The following is an 18,134-nucleotide window of genomic DNA, read 5'->3' as shown; positions in this document are numbered from 1 at the left end:
GCAGTGGTGTAAAGTACTTAAGTAAAAGTGATTTAAAGAACAAATTCAGTCGATTTTTGGGGGTATTGTTATTTCACTTGGCTATTTATATTTTTGACCATTTTTATTTCACTACATTCCTGAAGAAAATTATGTACTTTTTACTCCATACATTTTCCCTGACACCCAAAAGTACTCGTTATATTTTTTATGATTAGCAGTACAGAAAATGGTCAAATTCACACACTTAGCAACATAACATCCCTGGTCATCCCTACTGCCCCTGATCTGGTGAACTCACTAAACACAAATGCTTCATTTTAAAATTATGTCAGTGATGTAGTGTGCCCCTGGCTATCCGTAATATCTTTTTTAAACAATGTAGGAGAATACCACATTAGATCTGGTAAAAGATAATACAAACAAAAAAAACAGTTTATTTTTCATCATCTTTGAAATGCAAGAGAAAGGCCATACTTTCAGATAGGAGTCTAGGTGTAATTTAGATTTTGGCCACCAGGTGGCAGCAGTGTGTGCTCAGTTTGACTGATCCAGTGAAGAATTACATTACTGCACTGTTTCAAGTAGAGGTCGACCGATTATGATTTTTCAACGCCAATACCGATTATTGCAGGACCAAAAAAAGCCAATACGGATTAATCGGCCGATTTTTACAAATGTATTTGTAATATTGACAATGACAACAATACTGGAATGAACACTTATTTTAACTTAATATAATACATCAATAAAATCAATTTAGCCTCAAACAAATAATGAAACAGGTTAAATTTGGTTTAAATAATGCAAAAACAAAGTGTCGGAGAAGAAAGTAAAAGTGTAATATGTGCCATGTAAGAAAGATAACGTTTAAGTTCCTTGCTCAGAACATGAGAACATATGAAAGCTGGTGGTTCCTTTTAACATGAGTCTTCAATATTCCCAGGTAAGACATTTTAGGTTGTAGTTATTATAGGAATTATAGGACTATTTCTCTCTATACCATTTGTATTTCATTAACTTTTGACTATTGGATGTTCTTATAGGCACTTTAGTATTGCCAGTGTAACAGTATAGCTTCCGTCCCTCTCCTCGCTCCTCCCTGGGCTCGAACCAGGAACACAACGACAACAGCCACCCTCGAAGCAGCGTTTGCCATGCAGAGCAAGGGGAACAACCACTCCAAGTCTCAGAGCGAGTGACTTTTGAAATGCTATTAGTGTGCACCCGCTATCTAGCTAGCCATTTCACATCGGTTACACCAGCCTCCTCTCGGGAGTTGATAGGCTTGAAGCCATAAACAGCGCAACGCTTGATGCACAACAAAGAGCTGCTGGCAAAACACACGAAAGTGCTGTTTGAATGAATGCTTACGAGCCTGCTGCTGCCTACCACCGCACAGTCAGACTGCTCTATCAAATCATAGACTTAGTTCTAACATAATAACACACAGAAATACGAGCCTTGGGTCATTAATATGGTCGAATCCGGAAACTATCATCTCGAAAACAAGAGGTTTATTCTTTCAGTGAAATACGGAACCTTTCCTAAGGGATGAGATCCATTAGTCTAAATATTCCTGTTACATTTGCACAGCATTCAATGTTTTGTCATAATTACGTAAAATTCTGGAAAATTAGGCGGCCCAAACTGTTGCATATACACTGACTCCGCGTGCAATGAACGCGAGAGAAGTGACACAATTTCACCTGGTTAATATTGCCTGCTAACCTGGATTTCTTTTAGCTAAATATGCAGGTTTAAAAATATATACTTCTGTGTATTGATTTTAATAAGAAAGGCATTGATGTTCATGGTTAGGTACACATTGGAGCAACGATACGCACCGCATCGATTATCTGCAATGCAGGACAAGCTAGATAAACTAGTAATATCAACCATGTGTAGTTGATTGATTATGATTGTTTTTTATAAGAGAAGTGTAATGCCAGCTAGCAACTTACCTTGGCTTACTTCATTTGCGTAACAGGCAGTCTCCTCGTGGAGTGCAATGAGAGGCAGGTGGTTAGAGCATTGGACTAGTTAACTGTAAGGTTGCAAGATTGAATCTCCCGAGCTGACAAGGTGAAAATCTGTCATTCTGCCCCTGAACAAGGCAGTTAACCCACCATTCCTAGGCCGTCATTGAAAATAAGAATGGGTTCTTAACTGACTTGCCTCGTTAAATAAAAGGTGTAAAAAATACATTTAAAAAAACGCCAAATTGGTGTCCAAAACCAGTAGAACCAGTTCCTACATTTGAACATAAAAATGGATTTTATTAGACGAAACTACGCTACATTTTATCTGTGGGACCCTCAGGATGACAAATCAGAGCAATATGACTGAATGAAAATACATTCACCTCTGAAAGTAAATAATGTATCAAATCATTTGCGAGATAAGCTTGTTGTTGTGCACTCTCTTCAAACAATAGCATGGTCTTTTTTCACTGTATTAGCTACTGTTAATTGGACACTGCAGATTGATAAACAAAAATTTAAGCTTTCTGCCCATATAAGATATGTCTATGTCCCAGAAAGATGGCTGTTGTATACAACGTCAATCTAGTCAGACTAGCGCACCTTAGCTACAACCGTCCCAGTTTAGGGACACCCATCCCGTAGGGGTAATTTAAGGAATTGGAAATTATGCATACTTTTACTTTTGATAATTAAGTATATTTACAACCAAATACTTTTCCTCAAGTAGTATTTTACTTGGTGACTATCACTTGAGTTACTCTTGCCACATTAAGAGCAAAAGTAAGGTTCCCTCTTGACCTTTCAGCTCAGCTGTTTTTTCAAAAAAAATTCTACAGTCAGGTCAGTGGTAAGGCTTCTCTCCTCTATGTACACGTTCATGTGTTTTTAAGAGACCTATTCGAGAAAAACTCTTCCCACAGTCAGAGCAGGAGTAAGGCTTCTCTCCAGTGTGTGTTCGCTGATGAACTTTTAGTTCAGTTGATGTTATGAAGCATTTTACACATCCAGAGCAGGAGTACGGCTTCACTCCTGTATGTATATGTTCATGTCTTTTCAAGTGGGCCAGTTGAGAGAAAATATTTCCACAGTCAAAGCAGGAGTAAGGCTTCACTCCTGTATGTATACGTTCATGTATTTTTAAGAAAGCCAATTGAGAGAAAGTCTTCCCGCAGTCAGAGCAGGAGTAAGGCTTCTCTCCTGTGTGTGTTCTCTGATGAAGTTTTAGCTCAGTTGATGTTATGAAGCATTTTACACAGTCAGAGCAGGAATAAGGTTTCACTCCTGTATGTGTATGTTTATGTCTTTTCAAGTGGCCCAGTTGAGAGAACATCTTTCCACAGTCAGAGCAGGAGTAAGGCTTCTCTCCTGTATGTATACGTTGGTGTGTTTGTAAGGCATCGAGTCGAGAGAAACTCACCCCACAGTCAGAGCAGGAGTAAGGCTTCTCTCCTGTATGTATACGTTCATGTATTTTTAAGAAAGCCAATTGAGAGAAACTCTTCCCGCAGTCAGAGCAGGAGAAAGGCTTCTCTCCTGTGTGTGCTCGCTGATGAACTGTCAGAGCCCCTGATGTTGTGCATCTTTTCCCAGAGTCAGTGAAGGAATACAGATTCTCTCCTGTGTGTATCTTTAGGTGTATTTTTAGCTTTGATAGTGATGGGAAGATCTCCTCACAATGTGGGCAGTGGTGAGACCTCTTAGCTCTGTGATCTTCCTGCTGTTGCTCTCTGGATGTAGAGAATGTGGCACCATGGTTTCCTGTGTGAACAACATCAGAAGAACCAGTCAGTTGGTGTGATATACATGTCAATCAAATTTATATTATGAAGCCCTTTTTACATCATCAGCTGTCACAAAATGCTTTATAGAAACCCGGCCTATAATTCCCAAAGAGCAAGCAATGCAGATATAGGAAGCACAGTGACCAGGAAAAACTCCAGAAAGAGCAGGAACCTTGGAAGAAACGTAGAGAGGAACCTGGCCCAAAGGGGTGACGTATTTATTCATATCAGTAGGCTGTACAACACAAAAGGGGAATGAAACAATTCTAAAAGTGGGTAAGAGTTGAAAGCTAAAAAGGGGGCGTGTCATCCTCTACTCACTATCACAGGGGTTAGTAACTACACAGACTAATTTCATATCATCCTCCTCTCACTATCACAGGGGTTAGTAACTGCACAGACTTGTTTCATATAACTTTAAAAACACTGGCAGTTGGTCTACTTCACTTCTTTAGTCTACACTCTGATCACTCCAGATAGCCCAGTTAATAAAACTAATGCAGACAATACTGGTGTCAAACCATGCAAGTCTCAGTAGCATGAAATAACATCTACCTTCTCATTGAAACAGTTCATCTGCACCTTTTCATACACAGTGTGAAGTTGGAATGAATAACCCAAACTTAGTTAGATAGAACCTGCTCTTACCATGAGAAACATATGTCCCAATCTTCTCCTCCTCTTCTTCATCTTTAATGTCAACATTCAGCTCCAGTGTTTGACTGCAGTCTTCCAACTTCACTGATGTTCCCAGACTTAATTCTAGTCGTCCTGTAGTAACAATGAGAAACAGACAAAAAGTTAGCCTTGACAGTTCCGTCGATTTCTTTCTACTTCTAAAAATATATTCTATTTCTTCTTGTTCAATTATCTAATTCAGTGCTCGACTTGGACTGAAATAGGTGCAGGTACTGTTTATATTTAGGTTCAATAGCTCCACAACACTGTTGAGCTAATATTCTATAAGAGGAACATGAGCTCAAACAGTAGAAATTTGAGGTGAGCTCTTGTCCAAGTCAAGCACTGATCTCATTTCAATAGATCTGGTAGCGAAGCATTGACAACAAAACATTCATTAATGCACATTAGAAAAGGACACACTTTAAAATTAGGCTACACAAACATAAGTTAACTTAATCAAAAGTAATGTCCTAAATTCACAAATGACAGAAACACTTAGTACAAGGTTGGAGTCTGTTTTAGGCAGCACTATGCACTATTGTTATGAATAACCTTGTCTTCACTGTATTTCCACATCAAAAAAACAATTGTATTTCCCGTTCACACCATAGAACCATTTACAGATAAATATGGAAACAAATGTGTCTGAATATTACTACACATGATAATCATTACATTCAGCTTCAAAACTGTAGTGCGATCGTGAAATTGTCTCTCTGCATCCGCACTGCAGTCCGTTGACGCAGACAGTGGGCACGCTCTGTTATCAGTCCACGGATTTCACACAAACCAATTACATGCCAAATGAACTCAAATCTCAAATTAATTAATTAATTAAAATTACCATGAAGAAATTATGTACATCCCATTCAGACAAACCCAAAGTTTCTGTGACTTTTAAAATAGTTTATCACGTTATTTTTGTGTCAAACCAAGTGAACAAACCTTTACCAAACGTGATAATATCTTAACGGATTTGTTACCTAGCATGGAATGACATGTTCTTTTGTAGAGCAAGGGAAACAACCACCCCGAGGCTCAGAGCGAGTGAAGTTTGAAACGCTATTAGCGCGCGCTAACGAGCCAGTCATTTCACTTCGGTTACACCAGCCTCATCTCGGGAGTTGATAGGCTTGAAGTCATAAACAGCGCAATGCTTTGACGCACAACGAAGAGCTACTGGCAAAACGCACAAAAGTGAGTTTGAATGAATGCTTAAGAGCCTGCTTCTGCCTACCACCGCTCAGTCAGATACTTAGATACTTGTATACTCAGTCAGATTATATGCAACACAGGACACGCTAGATAATATCTAGTAATATCAACCATGTGTAGTTAACTAGTGATTATGATTGATTGTTTTTTATAAGATAAGTTTAATGCTAGCTAGCAACTTAGCTTGGCCTACTGCATTTGCGTAACAGGCAGTCTCCTTGTGGAGTGCAACGAGAGGCAGGTCGTTATTGCGTTGGACTAGTTAACTGTAAGGTTGCAAATTTGGATCCCCAAGCTGACAAGGTGAAAATCTGCCTTTCTGCCCCTGAACGAGGCAGTTAACCCACCGTTCCTAGGCCGTCATTGAAAATAAGAATGTGTTCTTAACTGACTTGCCTAGTTAAATAAAAGGTGCAAAAAAATGTGTTTAATAAATAAAAAATATATATTAAAAAATAAAATATACAAAAATTTGGCAAATCGGATCCCAAAAACACAGATTTCCGATTGTTATGAAAACTTGAAATCGGCTCTAATTATTCGGCCATTCCGATTAACCGGTCAACCCCTAATGTCTACAATGATGCTTATTAGCGTTTTTTAATCGGAGAGGAAATAGAGACTAATATATTGGTAAGTCACCAAGTCCGAGATAAATTTCCATGGTTATCAAAACGTCACGCCAGGGTAAGCCTACACGAAACGCAGCCTTACTTTTATTGTTTCTAAAAAAAAAAATCACTGAAAAATTATTGGAACCATTTCAATTTCCCCCCCCCCCCCCAAACGGAAATAACACATTTACATAAATATTCAGAACCTTTACTTTACTCCATACTTTGATGAAGCACCGTTGGCAGTGATTACAGCCTTGAGTCTTCTTGGGTATGAAGCTTCAAGCTTGGCATACCTGTTTTGGGGAGGTTCTCCCATTCTTCTCTGTAGACGTGTCGCCATACAGCTATTTTCATATCTCTCCAGAGATATTTGATTGGATTCAAGTCTGGGCTCTGGCTGGGCCACTCAAGGACATTCAGAGACTTGTCCCGAAGACACTCCTGTGTTGTCTTAGCTCTGTGTTTAGGGTAGTTGGAAGGTGAACCGTCACCCCCATTGTGAGGTCCTGAGTGTTCTGGAGCAGGTTTTCATAAAGGATCTATCTGTACTTTGTTGTACTTTCCAACTAGTCTCCCAGTCCCTGCCGCTGAAAAACATCCCCACAGCATGCTGCTGCCACCACCATGCTTCACTGTAGGGATGGTGCCAGGTTTCCTCCAGGCGTGATGCTTGACATTAAGGCCAAAGAGTTCAATCTTGGTTTTATCAGAACAGAGAATCTTGTTTCCCATGATCGGAGTCCTTTCGGTGTCTTTTGGCAAACTCCAAGCAGGTTGTCGTGAGCCTTTTACTGAAGAGTGGCTTTCATCTGGGCAGTCTACCATAAAGGCATGATTAGCAGAGTGCTGCAGAGATAGTTGTCCTTCTGGAAGGTTCTCCCTTCGCCACAGAGGAGCTCTGTCAGAGTGAGCATCGGCTTCTTGGTCACCTCCCTGACTAAGGCCCTTCTCCACTGATGTCTCAGTTTGGCCTTGGCATCCAGCTTCCTAAAAAGTCTTGGTGGTTCCAAACTTCTTCCATTTAAGAATGATGGAGGCCTTTCGATCATATCCTTGGACTAAAATGATTGACACTCACATGCAAAGGAACTTTGGGTAACGTGGCACATATTCAATGGCATATTTTTCTCACGGAGGCTGTTCATTTCTGATCTTTGATACTTTTTTTGGTTTGTAACCATATCATGGTATACTATGTTAACGCTATATGGGAGGGCCACTTTGTTACTTGGTAGCTACTAGCAAAAAACCCTGTGTTGTGGATCATCTACAACTATTTTGGACTGTCCATACTGTAACGTTAGTCTCAGGCTTCACTAACTAGCATTACTGTTATAGGTGGAGCTATTCTTTCCTACTTTTCAAACAAATACTGTAATATTTCACATATCTTGCTAGATATGTATCTTGTTGTGATATTTCACATAACTAGTATGTGCTTTGAAAGCCTTCCATCTGGTACTTGCTGACGTTTGGTCAGTGTTCAATGTAAAATAAACATCTATATGCACTCCAACATAATGTAAGAAGTCTGGGTCCTGTAACCATCTGGGACACAAACGCCATCTAGATGATCCTTTTACTAGTTTTGTATCCCTATAGAATAATGACACAGGGGAACGGTCACTCAGAACAATACTATCATATCCGCTTCCTGCTACATTGGGAAGCAAGGAGCAAGAAACTAAAAAGTAGTCTGTACGAGAAAATGATTTAAAATGTTAACGAGTAACAGGAATACTCCCTTTTACTCTGGTTCTGAATCCTCCAAGGTTCACATAGATTTAAGTCCTTAATGAAAAGCTGTAATTTCTTTCTACTCTGTTAGTGGGAAGTGTCTAAACCAGAGGAGCGATCGAGATCAGGAGCAATTAAAATCCCCTGCCATGAGGACTTTACCAGGAAGGGAGGTAACTAGACTAATTAATTCTCAGTTACTCTAATATCTAAATAAACGATAATACTTCATACGGCGTCTAGTATGTTCAATAAGAAAGGAAAATGACGAAGAGAGCGCCCTCGTTCACGCGGGCAAAGAGACTCATTTTCTCTCAGTGCTCTCCATGGATAAACAACCATTACTGGTTTGTTTTTCAAAAAACAAGCCTGAAACCATGTATAAAGACTGTTGACATCTAGTGGACGCAATATCATCCTCCACTCACTATCACAAGGGTTAGAAACTACACACTCATTTCATAGAACTTTAAAACACTGGCAGTTTGTCTACTTCATTTCATCGGTCTACTCTGAACACTCCAGACAGCCCAGTTAATAAAACAAATGCTGACAATACTGGTGTCAAACCATGCAAGTCTCAGTAGCATAAAATAACATTTACCTTCTCATTGAAACAGTTCATCATGAAACAGTTCTACTGCAACTTTTCATACACAATGGGAAGTTGGAATGAAAAACACAAACTTAGTTAGATAGAACCTGCTCTTACCATGAGAAACAGATTTCCCAATCTTCTCCTCCTCTTCTTCATCTTTAATGTTGACGTTCAGCTCCAGTGTTTGACTGCAGTCTTCCAGCTTCACTGATGCCATCTCTGGATCCTCCAGTGCAAACTGGGCTCCACTGTCACAATCAGAACCCAGTGACTGTAGGTTTGGAGTCAGTGTGGAAGGAGAGAGGCCTGCGTTTGTCCTCACTGTTGAGGTTACCGGCCTCATACCAGAGTCGGCAAGTACTAGAGGAGAAACGGACACAAAAGTTGTGTCTTCAAAGTCCTGGCACTTTCTTTATTCACTATTAAATATATTTGATTTTTTCTTGGTCAATTATCTAATTCAGTGCTTGACTTGGACTGAAATAGTTGCCGATACTCATTTTGTGTGCTGGTACTGTTTATATTTATGTGCAGGAGTTTCATAATACATTTGAGCTAATACTTAACCTGTAGTAGATAAAAGCATAAATCACTCAAAAACTATTTAGTACAAGGTTACAGTTTGTTTTTGGCAGCACTATGTACTATTTTCCTTAACCTTCTTCACGGTATTATTCCAATCAAAAAACAATTGTATTTCCATATAGAAATACATAGACAAACTGAATGTGTCAATATTCTACACATGTAGAAACTGATAATCATTACATTTAGCTTCAAAACAGTAGTGTGACCTGAAAATGGTCTCTGCTGCACCCACACTGTCTGCACTAAAGTCCGTTGACGCAGACCGGATTGGCGCCGCCATTTTGCCAGCTTGTGAATTTTTCCTTCCATGGACCTCTACGGACAATTCCTTCCACCTCATGGCTTGGTTTTTGCTCTGACAGGGCTGGGCGATGTGGCCAAAATATCATACCATGACATTTTTCACATTTTTGATGGTATTTTATGTTTTTGATTAATAAAAGTTTGACATTTGCTTTATGAGTAGTGCATGACCCCAGGGTGGCAACACTTATATTCTAAATTAATTCAATGGGTCTTTCTCAATTCTGATTGTTTTATACTGTTCAATTCAACTTCAACCTAAAACAATTTCCTGCACTCATTTGAGATCATTTACACTGCCACGATATGGGCAAAAATACTAGGGCTTATTATTAACCAAATGTTGCAATTTAGATCAAAACACCAAGGTGAACTTTTGGAATCATGGAAATAGAATGATTATTCTAATTCTATAGTTAGAATATAAATAATGGGCACTTCTACCTTCTCATTGAAACAGTTCATCATGAAACAGTTCTACTGCAACTTTTCCTGCACAGTGGGAAGTTGGAATGAAACAAACTTAGAACCTGCTCTTACCATAAGAAACAGATTTCCCAATCTTCTCCTCCTCTTCTTCATCTTTAATGTTGACATTCAGCTCCAGTGTTTGACTGCAGTCCTCCAACTTCACTGATGCCATCTCTGGACCCTGCAGTGCAAACTGGGCTCCACTGTCACAATCAGGACCCAGTGACTGTAGGTTTGGACTCAGTGCAGAAGGAGAGAGGGCTGGGTTTGTCCTCACTGTTGATGTTACCGGCCTCATACCTGAGTCGGCAAGTAGTAGAAGAGAAACAGACAAACATTATTGTCTTGCCAGTTCTGGCACCCTCTTTATCCTCTAAAAATATATTCTATTTCTTCTTGTTCAATTATCTAATTCAGTGCTTGACTTGGACTGAAATAGGTGCCAGTACTGTTTATATTTAGGTGCAGGAGCTCCACAACACTGTTAAGCTAATATTCTATAAGAGGAACATGTGCTCAAACAGTAGACATTTGGAGGTGAACTCTTGTCCAAGTCAAGAACTGATCTCATTTCAATAGATCAGGTAGGTAAACATTGACAAGAAAACATTGATGCATTAATATTAGACACACAACGTAAGATCACTTAATATATAGATTTCCTAAATTCACATAAAATGACTAAAAAACCATGAAGAACAGGGTTAGTTTGTTTCAGGTCGCATTATGTTTTATTTTCCTGAAGAACCGCGCGTCTTCGTTGTTTCAATCAAAAACCAGCAGTATTTCCGTTCACACCATACTCAAATGTATAGATAAAGATAGAAACAACTGCATGTGTCTGAATATTAGTACACATGTAGAAAACCAACAATCATTACATTCAGCTTCAAAACAGTTGCGCAACCGTAACATTATCTGCACTTTAGTTCGTTGACCCAGTCCGAGTCGACGCCGCCATTTTCACAGCGTGTGAATTTTACACAAAACCGATAACATGCAGCTCGGAAATCTCAAATAAATTGATTCTTTATTAAAATTAACCTGAGCAGAATATGTACATCCACTAACACCAACACCAACGTCTCTAGTTACGTGACTTGTAAAATAGTTTAACGTCACCACTTTCTCCACTCGGTTTGACACAAAAATAACACATCAAACCTTTACCAAACCTGATAATAATTGAATGGATTTGTTACCTAGCATGTAATGACATGTTCTTTCGACAGTAGAAAGTTTAAACGTGCTATTACGTACCTGTAGTAATAAAATGAAACGGGCACAAAAGTTACCTTATTGACTGCACAGTTCTGGCGCATTTTTTATTCTGAAGAATGGTGCGTCTCTGTCGGGAACTTCCTGTTCACCCACTAACACAGTCCGTGCATTTCGGGATCCTTGGGTTGGCCCTATCCCATTTCATGGGAGGGGAGTAGGGGCTGCTGCTGGCCTGGCTGCTGCTCCTTCTCTGGGACACTTCTCCTTTGCATAGTGTTGATCAAGCTGTCGATTGTTTCCTGTGGAATGTTGTCCCACCCCAGCTTGCACAGTGGATCTGGGCGGATTCCGGCTGTGTGTGGGGGCACTCGGCTGAGAGTCAGACTCGGCCGACATCATGTGGCCTGGGATGCGGGGATTGAGCTCGGGCCCAAATATTTAACCAGGCAAGTCAGTTAAGAACAAATTCTTATTTTCAATGACGCCCTGGGAACAGTGGGTTAACTGCCTGTTCAGGGGCAGAGCGACAGATTTGTACCTTGTCAGCTCGGGGGTTTGAGCTCGCAACCTTCCGGTTACTAGCCCAACGCTCTAACCACTAGGCTACCCTGCCCCCCCTAAATTATAGGCTATTATCCATCGATTCTGTCAGCCTATTCCTTCAGTCACCATTAGAGTTGAATAATTTCCCGGGATTTTACAAATGTGCCATCCTGAGTGGAGCAGTGGTCTAAGACACTGCATCTCAGTGCTAGAGGCATCACTACAGATCCTGGTTTGATTCCAGGCTGTATCACAACCGGCTGTGATTGGGAGTCCCATAGGGCAGAGCACAATTGGCCCAGTGTCGTTTGGATTCCTTCTGCATTTTGCTGTGGGAATGAGCTAGTAGACACAACAACATACTCTGAGTGTACAAAACATTAACGACACCTGCTCTTTTCATGACAAACTGACCAGGTGAATCCAGGTTAAAAGCTATGATCGTTAATAATGTCATTTTTGTGTGTTTATTATGGATCCCCATTTGCTTTCAGCAAAAAAACAAGAAACTGTGGTTGCAGTGGGCTAAGGAATGAAAACACTGGACACTGAAAAATTGGAAACATACTGCCTGGTCTGATGAATCCCTGTTCCTGCTGTTTCATGCTGATGGGAGGACTGGGGTATGGAGGAAACCACGAGTACATACATCCAGTGGTGGAAAAAGTACCTAACTGTCATACTGAGTGAAAGTTATGAAACCTTAATAGAAAATTACTCAAGTGAAGGTGAAAGTCACCCATTAAAATACTACTTGAGTAAAAGTATTTGTTTGTAAATACACTTAAGTATCAAAAGTAAAAGTATTAATCATTTCAAATTCTTGAAATTTAGCAAACCAGACTGTACAACTGTCTTTTTTATATATATTACAGATAGCCAGGGGCTCACTCCAACACTCAGACATCATTTACTAACAAAGCATTTGTGTTTAGTGAGTCTGCCAGATCAGAGGCAGTGGGGAGGACCAGGGATGTTCTCTTGATAACTGTGTGAATTGGACCATTTTCTGTCCTGCTAATCATAAACAATGTAACAAGTACTTTTGGGTGTCAGGGAAAATGTATGGAGTAAAACGTACATTTTCTTTAGGAATGTAGTGAAATAAAAGTTGTCACCAATATAAATAGTAAGGTACAGGTACCCCCAAAAACTACTAAAGTAGTTCTTTAAATAATGTTTATTTAAGTACTTTACACCACTGCCTGCTTCCATACCGTGTGTCAGCATTACAGGCTGGTGGTGTGATGGTTGGGGTGTGTTTTCAGGGCACACATTGGGGCCCTTGATATAAGATGTGCAATGTTTGAATGCCACAACGTTTTCGTCTTTTGAGCTTCTATTGATGAAATCTATGCAGCCTACTCAATCACTTTTTATAGCTACTGTTTACAGGCCTCCTGGGCCATATACAGCGTTCCTCACGGAGCTCCCTGAAGTCCTATCGGACCTTGTAGTCATAGCAGATAATATTCACATTTTTGGTGACTTTAATATTCACATGGAAAAGTCCACAGACCCACTCCAAAAGGCTTTCGGAGCCATCATCGACTCAGTGGGTTTTGTCCAACATGTCTCCGGACCTACTCACTGCCACAGTGATACTCTGGACCTAGTTTTGTCCCATGATATAAATGTTGTGGATCTTAATTTATATTTTTCCTCATAATCCTGGACTATTGGACCACCCATTTTATTATGTTTGCAATCGCAACAAATAATCTGCTCAGACCCCAACCAAGGAACATCAAAAGCCGTGCAATAAATTCTCAGACAACACAAGGATTCCTTGATGTCCTTCCAGACTCCCTCTGTCTACCCAAGGACGTCAGAGGAAAGAAATCAGTTAACCACCTAACTGAGGATCTCAATTTAACCTTGCACAATAACCTAGATGCAGTCGCACCCCTAAAAACTAAAAAATTTGTCATAAGAAACTAGCTCCCTGGTATACAGAAAATACCTGAGCTCTGAAGCAAGCTTCCAGAAAATTGTAACAGAAATGGCGCCACACCAAACTGGAAGTCTTCCAACAAGCTTGGAAAGACCGTACCGTGCAGTATCAAAGAGCCCTCACTGCTGCTCGGTCATCCTATTTTTCCAACTTAATTGAGGAAAATAAGAACAATCCAACATTTATTTTTGATACTGTCGCAAAGCTAACTAAAAAGCAGCATTCCCCAAGAGAGGATGGCTTTCACTTCAGCAGTAATAAATTCATGAACTTCTTTGAGGAAAAGATCATGATCATTAGAAAGCAAATTACGGACTCCTCTTTAAATCTGCATATTCCTCCAAAGCTAGGTTGTCCGGAGTCTGCACAACTCTGCCAGGACCTAGGATCAAGGGAGACACTTAAGTGTTTTAGTACTATATCTTTTGACACAATGATGAAAATAAGCATGGTCTCTAAACCTTCAAGCTTCATACTGGACCCTATTCCAACTAAACTACTGAAAGAGCTGCTTCCTGTGCTTGGCCCTGCTATGTTGAACATAGTAAACGGATCTCTATCCACGGGATGTTTACCAAACTCACTAAAAGTGGCAGTAATAAATCCTCTCTTGAAAAAGCCAAACCTTGACCGAGAAAATATAAAAACCTATCGGCCTTTTTCGAATCTCCCATTCCTCTCAAAAAAAATGAAAAGGCTGTTGCGCAGCAACTCACTGCCTTCCTGAAGACAAACAATGTATACGAAATGCTTCAGTCTGGTTTTAGACCCCATCATAGCACTGAGACTGCACTTGTAAAGGTGGTAAATTACATTTTAATTGCATCAGTCCGAGGCTCTGCATCTGTCCTCGTGCTCCTAGACCTTAGTGCTGCCTTTGATACCATCGATCACCACATTCTTTTGGAGAGATTGGAAACCCAAATTGGTCTACACGGACAAGTTCTCGCCTGGTTATCTGTCGGAAAGATATCAGTTTGTCTCTGTGGATGGTTTGTCCTCTGACAAATCAACAGTAAATTTCGGTGTTCCTAAAGGTTCTGTTTTAGGACTACTACTGTTTTCACTATATCAGAGGTCAATCGAAAACATAATGTTAACTTTCACTGCTATGTGGATGACACACAGCTGTACATTTTGATGACACACGGTGAAGACCCAAAATTTCCCTCGCTGGAAGCCTGTGTTTCAGACATAAGGAAGTGGATGGCTGCAAACTTTCTACTTTTAAACTCGGACAAAACAGAGATGCTTGTTCTAGGTCCCAAGAAACAAAGAGATCTTCTGTTTAATCTGACAAATAATGTTGATGGTTGTACAGTCGTCTCAAATAAAACTGTGAAGGACCTCGGCGTTACTCTGGACCCTGATCTCTCTTTTGACGAACATATCAAAACTGTTTCAATGACAGCTTTTTTCCATCTACGTAACATTGCAAAAAACAGAAATGTTCTGTCCAAAAATTATGCAGAAAAATGAATCCATGCTTTTGCCACTTCTAGGTTAGACTACTGCAATGCTCTTACTTTCCAGCTATCCGGATAAAGCACTAAATAAACTTTAGTTAGTGCTAAATAGTTAGTGCTAAATGCTGTCTCTGCCTGGCCGGCTCCCCTCTCTCCACTGGGATTCTCTGCCTCTAACCCCATTACAGGGGCTGAGTCACTGGCTTACTGGTGCTCTTCCATGCCGTCCCTAGGAGGGGTGCGTCACTTGAGTGGGTTGAGTCACTGACATGGTCTTCCTGTCTGGGTTGGCGCCCCCCTTTGGTTTGTGCTGTGGCGGAGATCTTTGTGGGCTATACTCTGCCTTGTCTCAGGATGGTTAATTGGTGGTTGAATATATCCCTCTCGTAGTGTGGGGGCTGTGCTTTGGCAAAGTGGGTGGGTTTATATCCTTCCTGTTTGAGTATCTCTACCACTCCTGCTGTCTCTAGAGGCATGGTCCACTGTGGCCCCATCCGATGATACCCCCGGACAGGGCCACAGTGTCTCCTGACCCCTCCTGTCTCAGCCTCCAGTATTTATGCTGCAGTAGTTTGTGTCGGGGGGGCTAGGGTCAGTCTGTTACAGTGCCTTGCGAAAGTATTCGGCCCCCTTGAACTTTGCGACCTTTTGCCACATTTCAGGCTTCAAACATAAAGATATAAAACTGTATTTTTTTGTGAAGAATCAACAACAAGTGGGGCACAATCATGAAGTGGAACTACATTTATTGGATATTTCAAACTTTTTTAACAAATCAAAAACTGAAAAATTGGGCGTGCAAAATTATTCAGCCCCTTTACTTTCAGTGCAGCCAACTCTCTCCAGAAGTTCAGTAAGGATCTCTGAAATATCCAATGTTGACCCAAATGACTAATGATGATACATACAATCCACTTGTGTGTAATCAAGTCTCCGTATAAATGCACCTGCACTGTGATAGTCTCAGAGGTCCGTTAAAAGCGCAGAAAGCATCATGAAGAACATGGAACACACCAGGCAGGTCCGAGATACTGTTGTGAAGAAGTTTAAAGCCGGAATTGGATACAAAAATATTTCCCAAGCTTTAAACATCCCAAGGAGCACTGTGCAAGCGATAATATTGAAATGGTATCAGACCACTGCAAATCTACCAAGACCTGGCCGTCCCTCTAAACTTTCAGCTCATACAAGGAGAAGACTGATCAGAGATGCAACCAAGAGGCCCATGATCACTCTGGATGAACTGCAGAGATCTACAGCTGAGGTGGGAGACTCTGTCCATAGGACAACAATCAGTCGTATATTGCACAAATCTGGCCTTTATGGAAGAGTGGCAAGAAGAAAGCCATTTCTTAAAGATATCCATAAAATGTGTCGTTTAAAGTTTGCCACAAGCCACCTGGGAGACACACCAAACATGTGGAAGAAGGTGCTCTGGTCAGATGAAACCAAAATTGAACTTTTTGGCAACAATGCAAAACGTTATGTTTGGCGTAAAAGCAACACAGCTCATCACCCTGACCACACCATCCCCACTGTCAAACATGGTGGTGGCAGCATCATGGTTTGGGCCTGCTTTTCTTCAGCAGGGACAGGGAAGATGGTTAAAATTGATGGGAAGATGGATGGAGCCAAATACAGGACCATTCTGGAAGAAAACCTGATGGAGTCTGCAAAAGACCTGAGACTGGGACAGAGATTTGTCTTCCAACAAGACAATGATCCAAAACATAAAGCAAAATCTACAATGGAATGGTTCAAAAATAAACATATCCAGGTGTTAGAATGGCCAAGTCAAAGTCCAGACCTGAATCCAATCGAGAATCTGTGGAAAGAACTGAAAACTGCTGTTCACAAATGCTCTCCATCCAACCTCACTGAGCTCGAGCTGTTTTGCAAGGAGGAATGGGAAAAAAATTCAGTCTCTCGATGTGCAAAACTGATAGAGACATACCCCAAGCGACTTACAGCTGTAATCGCAGCAAAAGGTGGCGCTACAAAGTATTAACTTAAGGGGGCTGAATAATTTTGCACGCCCAATTTTTCAGTTTTTGATATGTTAAAAAAGTTTGAAATATCCAATAAATGTCATTCCACTTCATGATTGTGTCCCACTTGTTGATTCTTCACAAAAAAATACAGTTTTATATCTTTATGTTTGAAGCCTGAAATGTGGCAAAAGGTCGCAAAGTTCAAGGGGGCCGAAAACTTTCGCAAGGCACTGTGCATCTGGAGTATTTCTCCTGTCTTATCCGGTGTCCTGTGTGAATTTAAGCATGCTCTCTTTAATTCTTTACATTTACATTTACATTTAAGTCATTTAGCAGACGCTCTTATCCAGAGCGACTTACAAATTGGTGAATTCACCTTCTGACGTCCAGTGGAACAGCCACTTACAATAGTGCATCTAAATCATTTAAGGGGGGGTGAGAAGGATCACTTATCCTATCCTAGGTATTCTTTCTTTCTTTCTCTCTCTCAGAAGACCTGAGCCATAGGACCCATGCCTCAGGGCTAACTGGCATGATGACTCCTTGCTGTCCCCAATCTACCTGGCCATGCTGCTGCTCCAGTCTCAACTGTTCTGTCTGCGCCTTTGGAACCCTGACCTGTTCACCGGATGTGCTACCTGTCCCAGACCTGCTGTTTTCAACTCTCTAGAGACAGCAGGAGTGGTAGAGATACTCTCAATGATCGGCTATGAAAAGCCTTCTGACATTTACTCCTGAGGTGCTGACCTGTCGCACCCTTGACAACTACTGTGATTATTATTATTTGACCATATAATATTTGACCATGTAAGAACTGTGCAGTCAAGAAGATAACCTTTGTTTCCGTTTCAATTTACTACTACAGGTATGTAATAACACATTTAGACTTTCTAGTGTCGAAAGAACATGTCATACCATGCTAGGTAACAAATCCGTTAAGGTATTATCACGTTTTGGTAAAGGTTTGATGTGTAATTTCTGTGTCAAACTGAGTGAAGAACGTG

The 18,134-nt window shown here is 40.6% G+C and overlaps 1 protein-coding gene across 4 annotated transcripts in view; it reads right to left on the bottom strand.

Annotated features, from left to right (window-relative positions):
* Positions 1 to 396: 396 nt before the first annotated feature.
* Positions 397 to 18,134, bottom strand: part of LOC135533542 (zinc finger protein 664-like) — a 40,671-nt gene continuing 22,933 nt past the window's right edge. For 2 of the 4 annotated variants that reach the window (XM_064960828.1, XM_064960829.1), the window contains exons 3-5: positions 8,708 to 8,953; positions 4,394 to 4,516; positions 397 to 3,722 (exon numbers count right to left, since the gene is read on the bottom strand). In XM_064960828.1, the coding sequence (XP_064816900.1) occupies positions 2,806 to 3,722; positions 4,394 to 4,516; positions 8,708 to 8,953 (1,286 nt within the window). In that variant the 3' untranslated portion in view covers positions 397 to 2,805. Of the gene's footprint in view, positions 3,723 to 4,393; positions 4,517 to 8,707; positions 8,954 to 10,024; positions 10,256 to 11,215; positions 11,320 to 18,134 lie in introns of those variants that run through there. The other 2 variants (XM_064960826.1, XM_064960825.1) reach the window with 2 other exon arrangements.

The sequence above is a fragment of the Oncorhynchus masou genome, unplaced genomic scaffold (assembly GCF_036934945.1).
Source record: "Oncorhynchus masou masou isolate Uvic2021 unplaced genomic scaffold, UVic_Omas_1.1 unplaced_scaffold_2435, whole genome shotgun sequence".
Classification (NCBI taxonomy): Eukaryota; Metazoa; Chordata; class Actinopteri; order Salmoniformes; family Salmonidae; genus Oncorhynchus; species Oncorhynchus masou.
The sequence above is the reverse complement of the archived record's forward strand: the minus strand, read 5'-3'. Positions and strand labels throughout refer to the sequence as shown.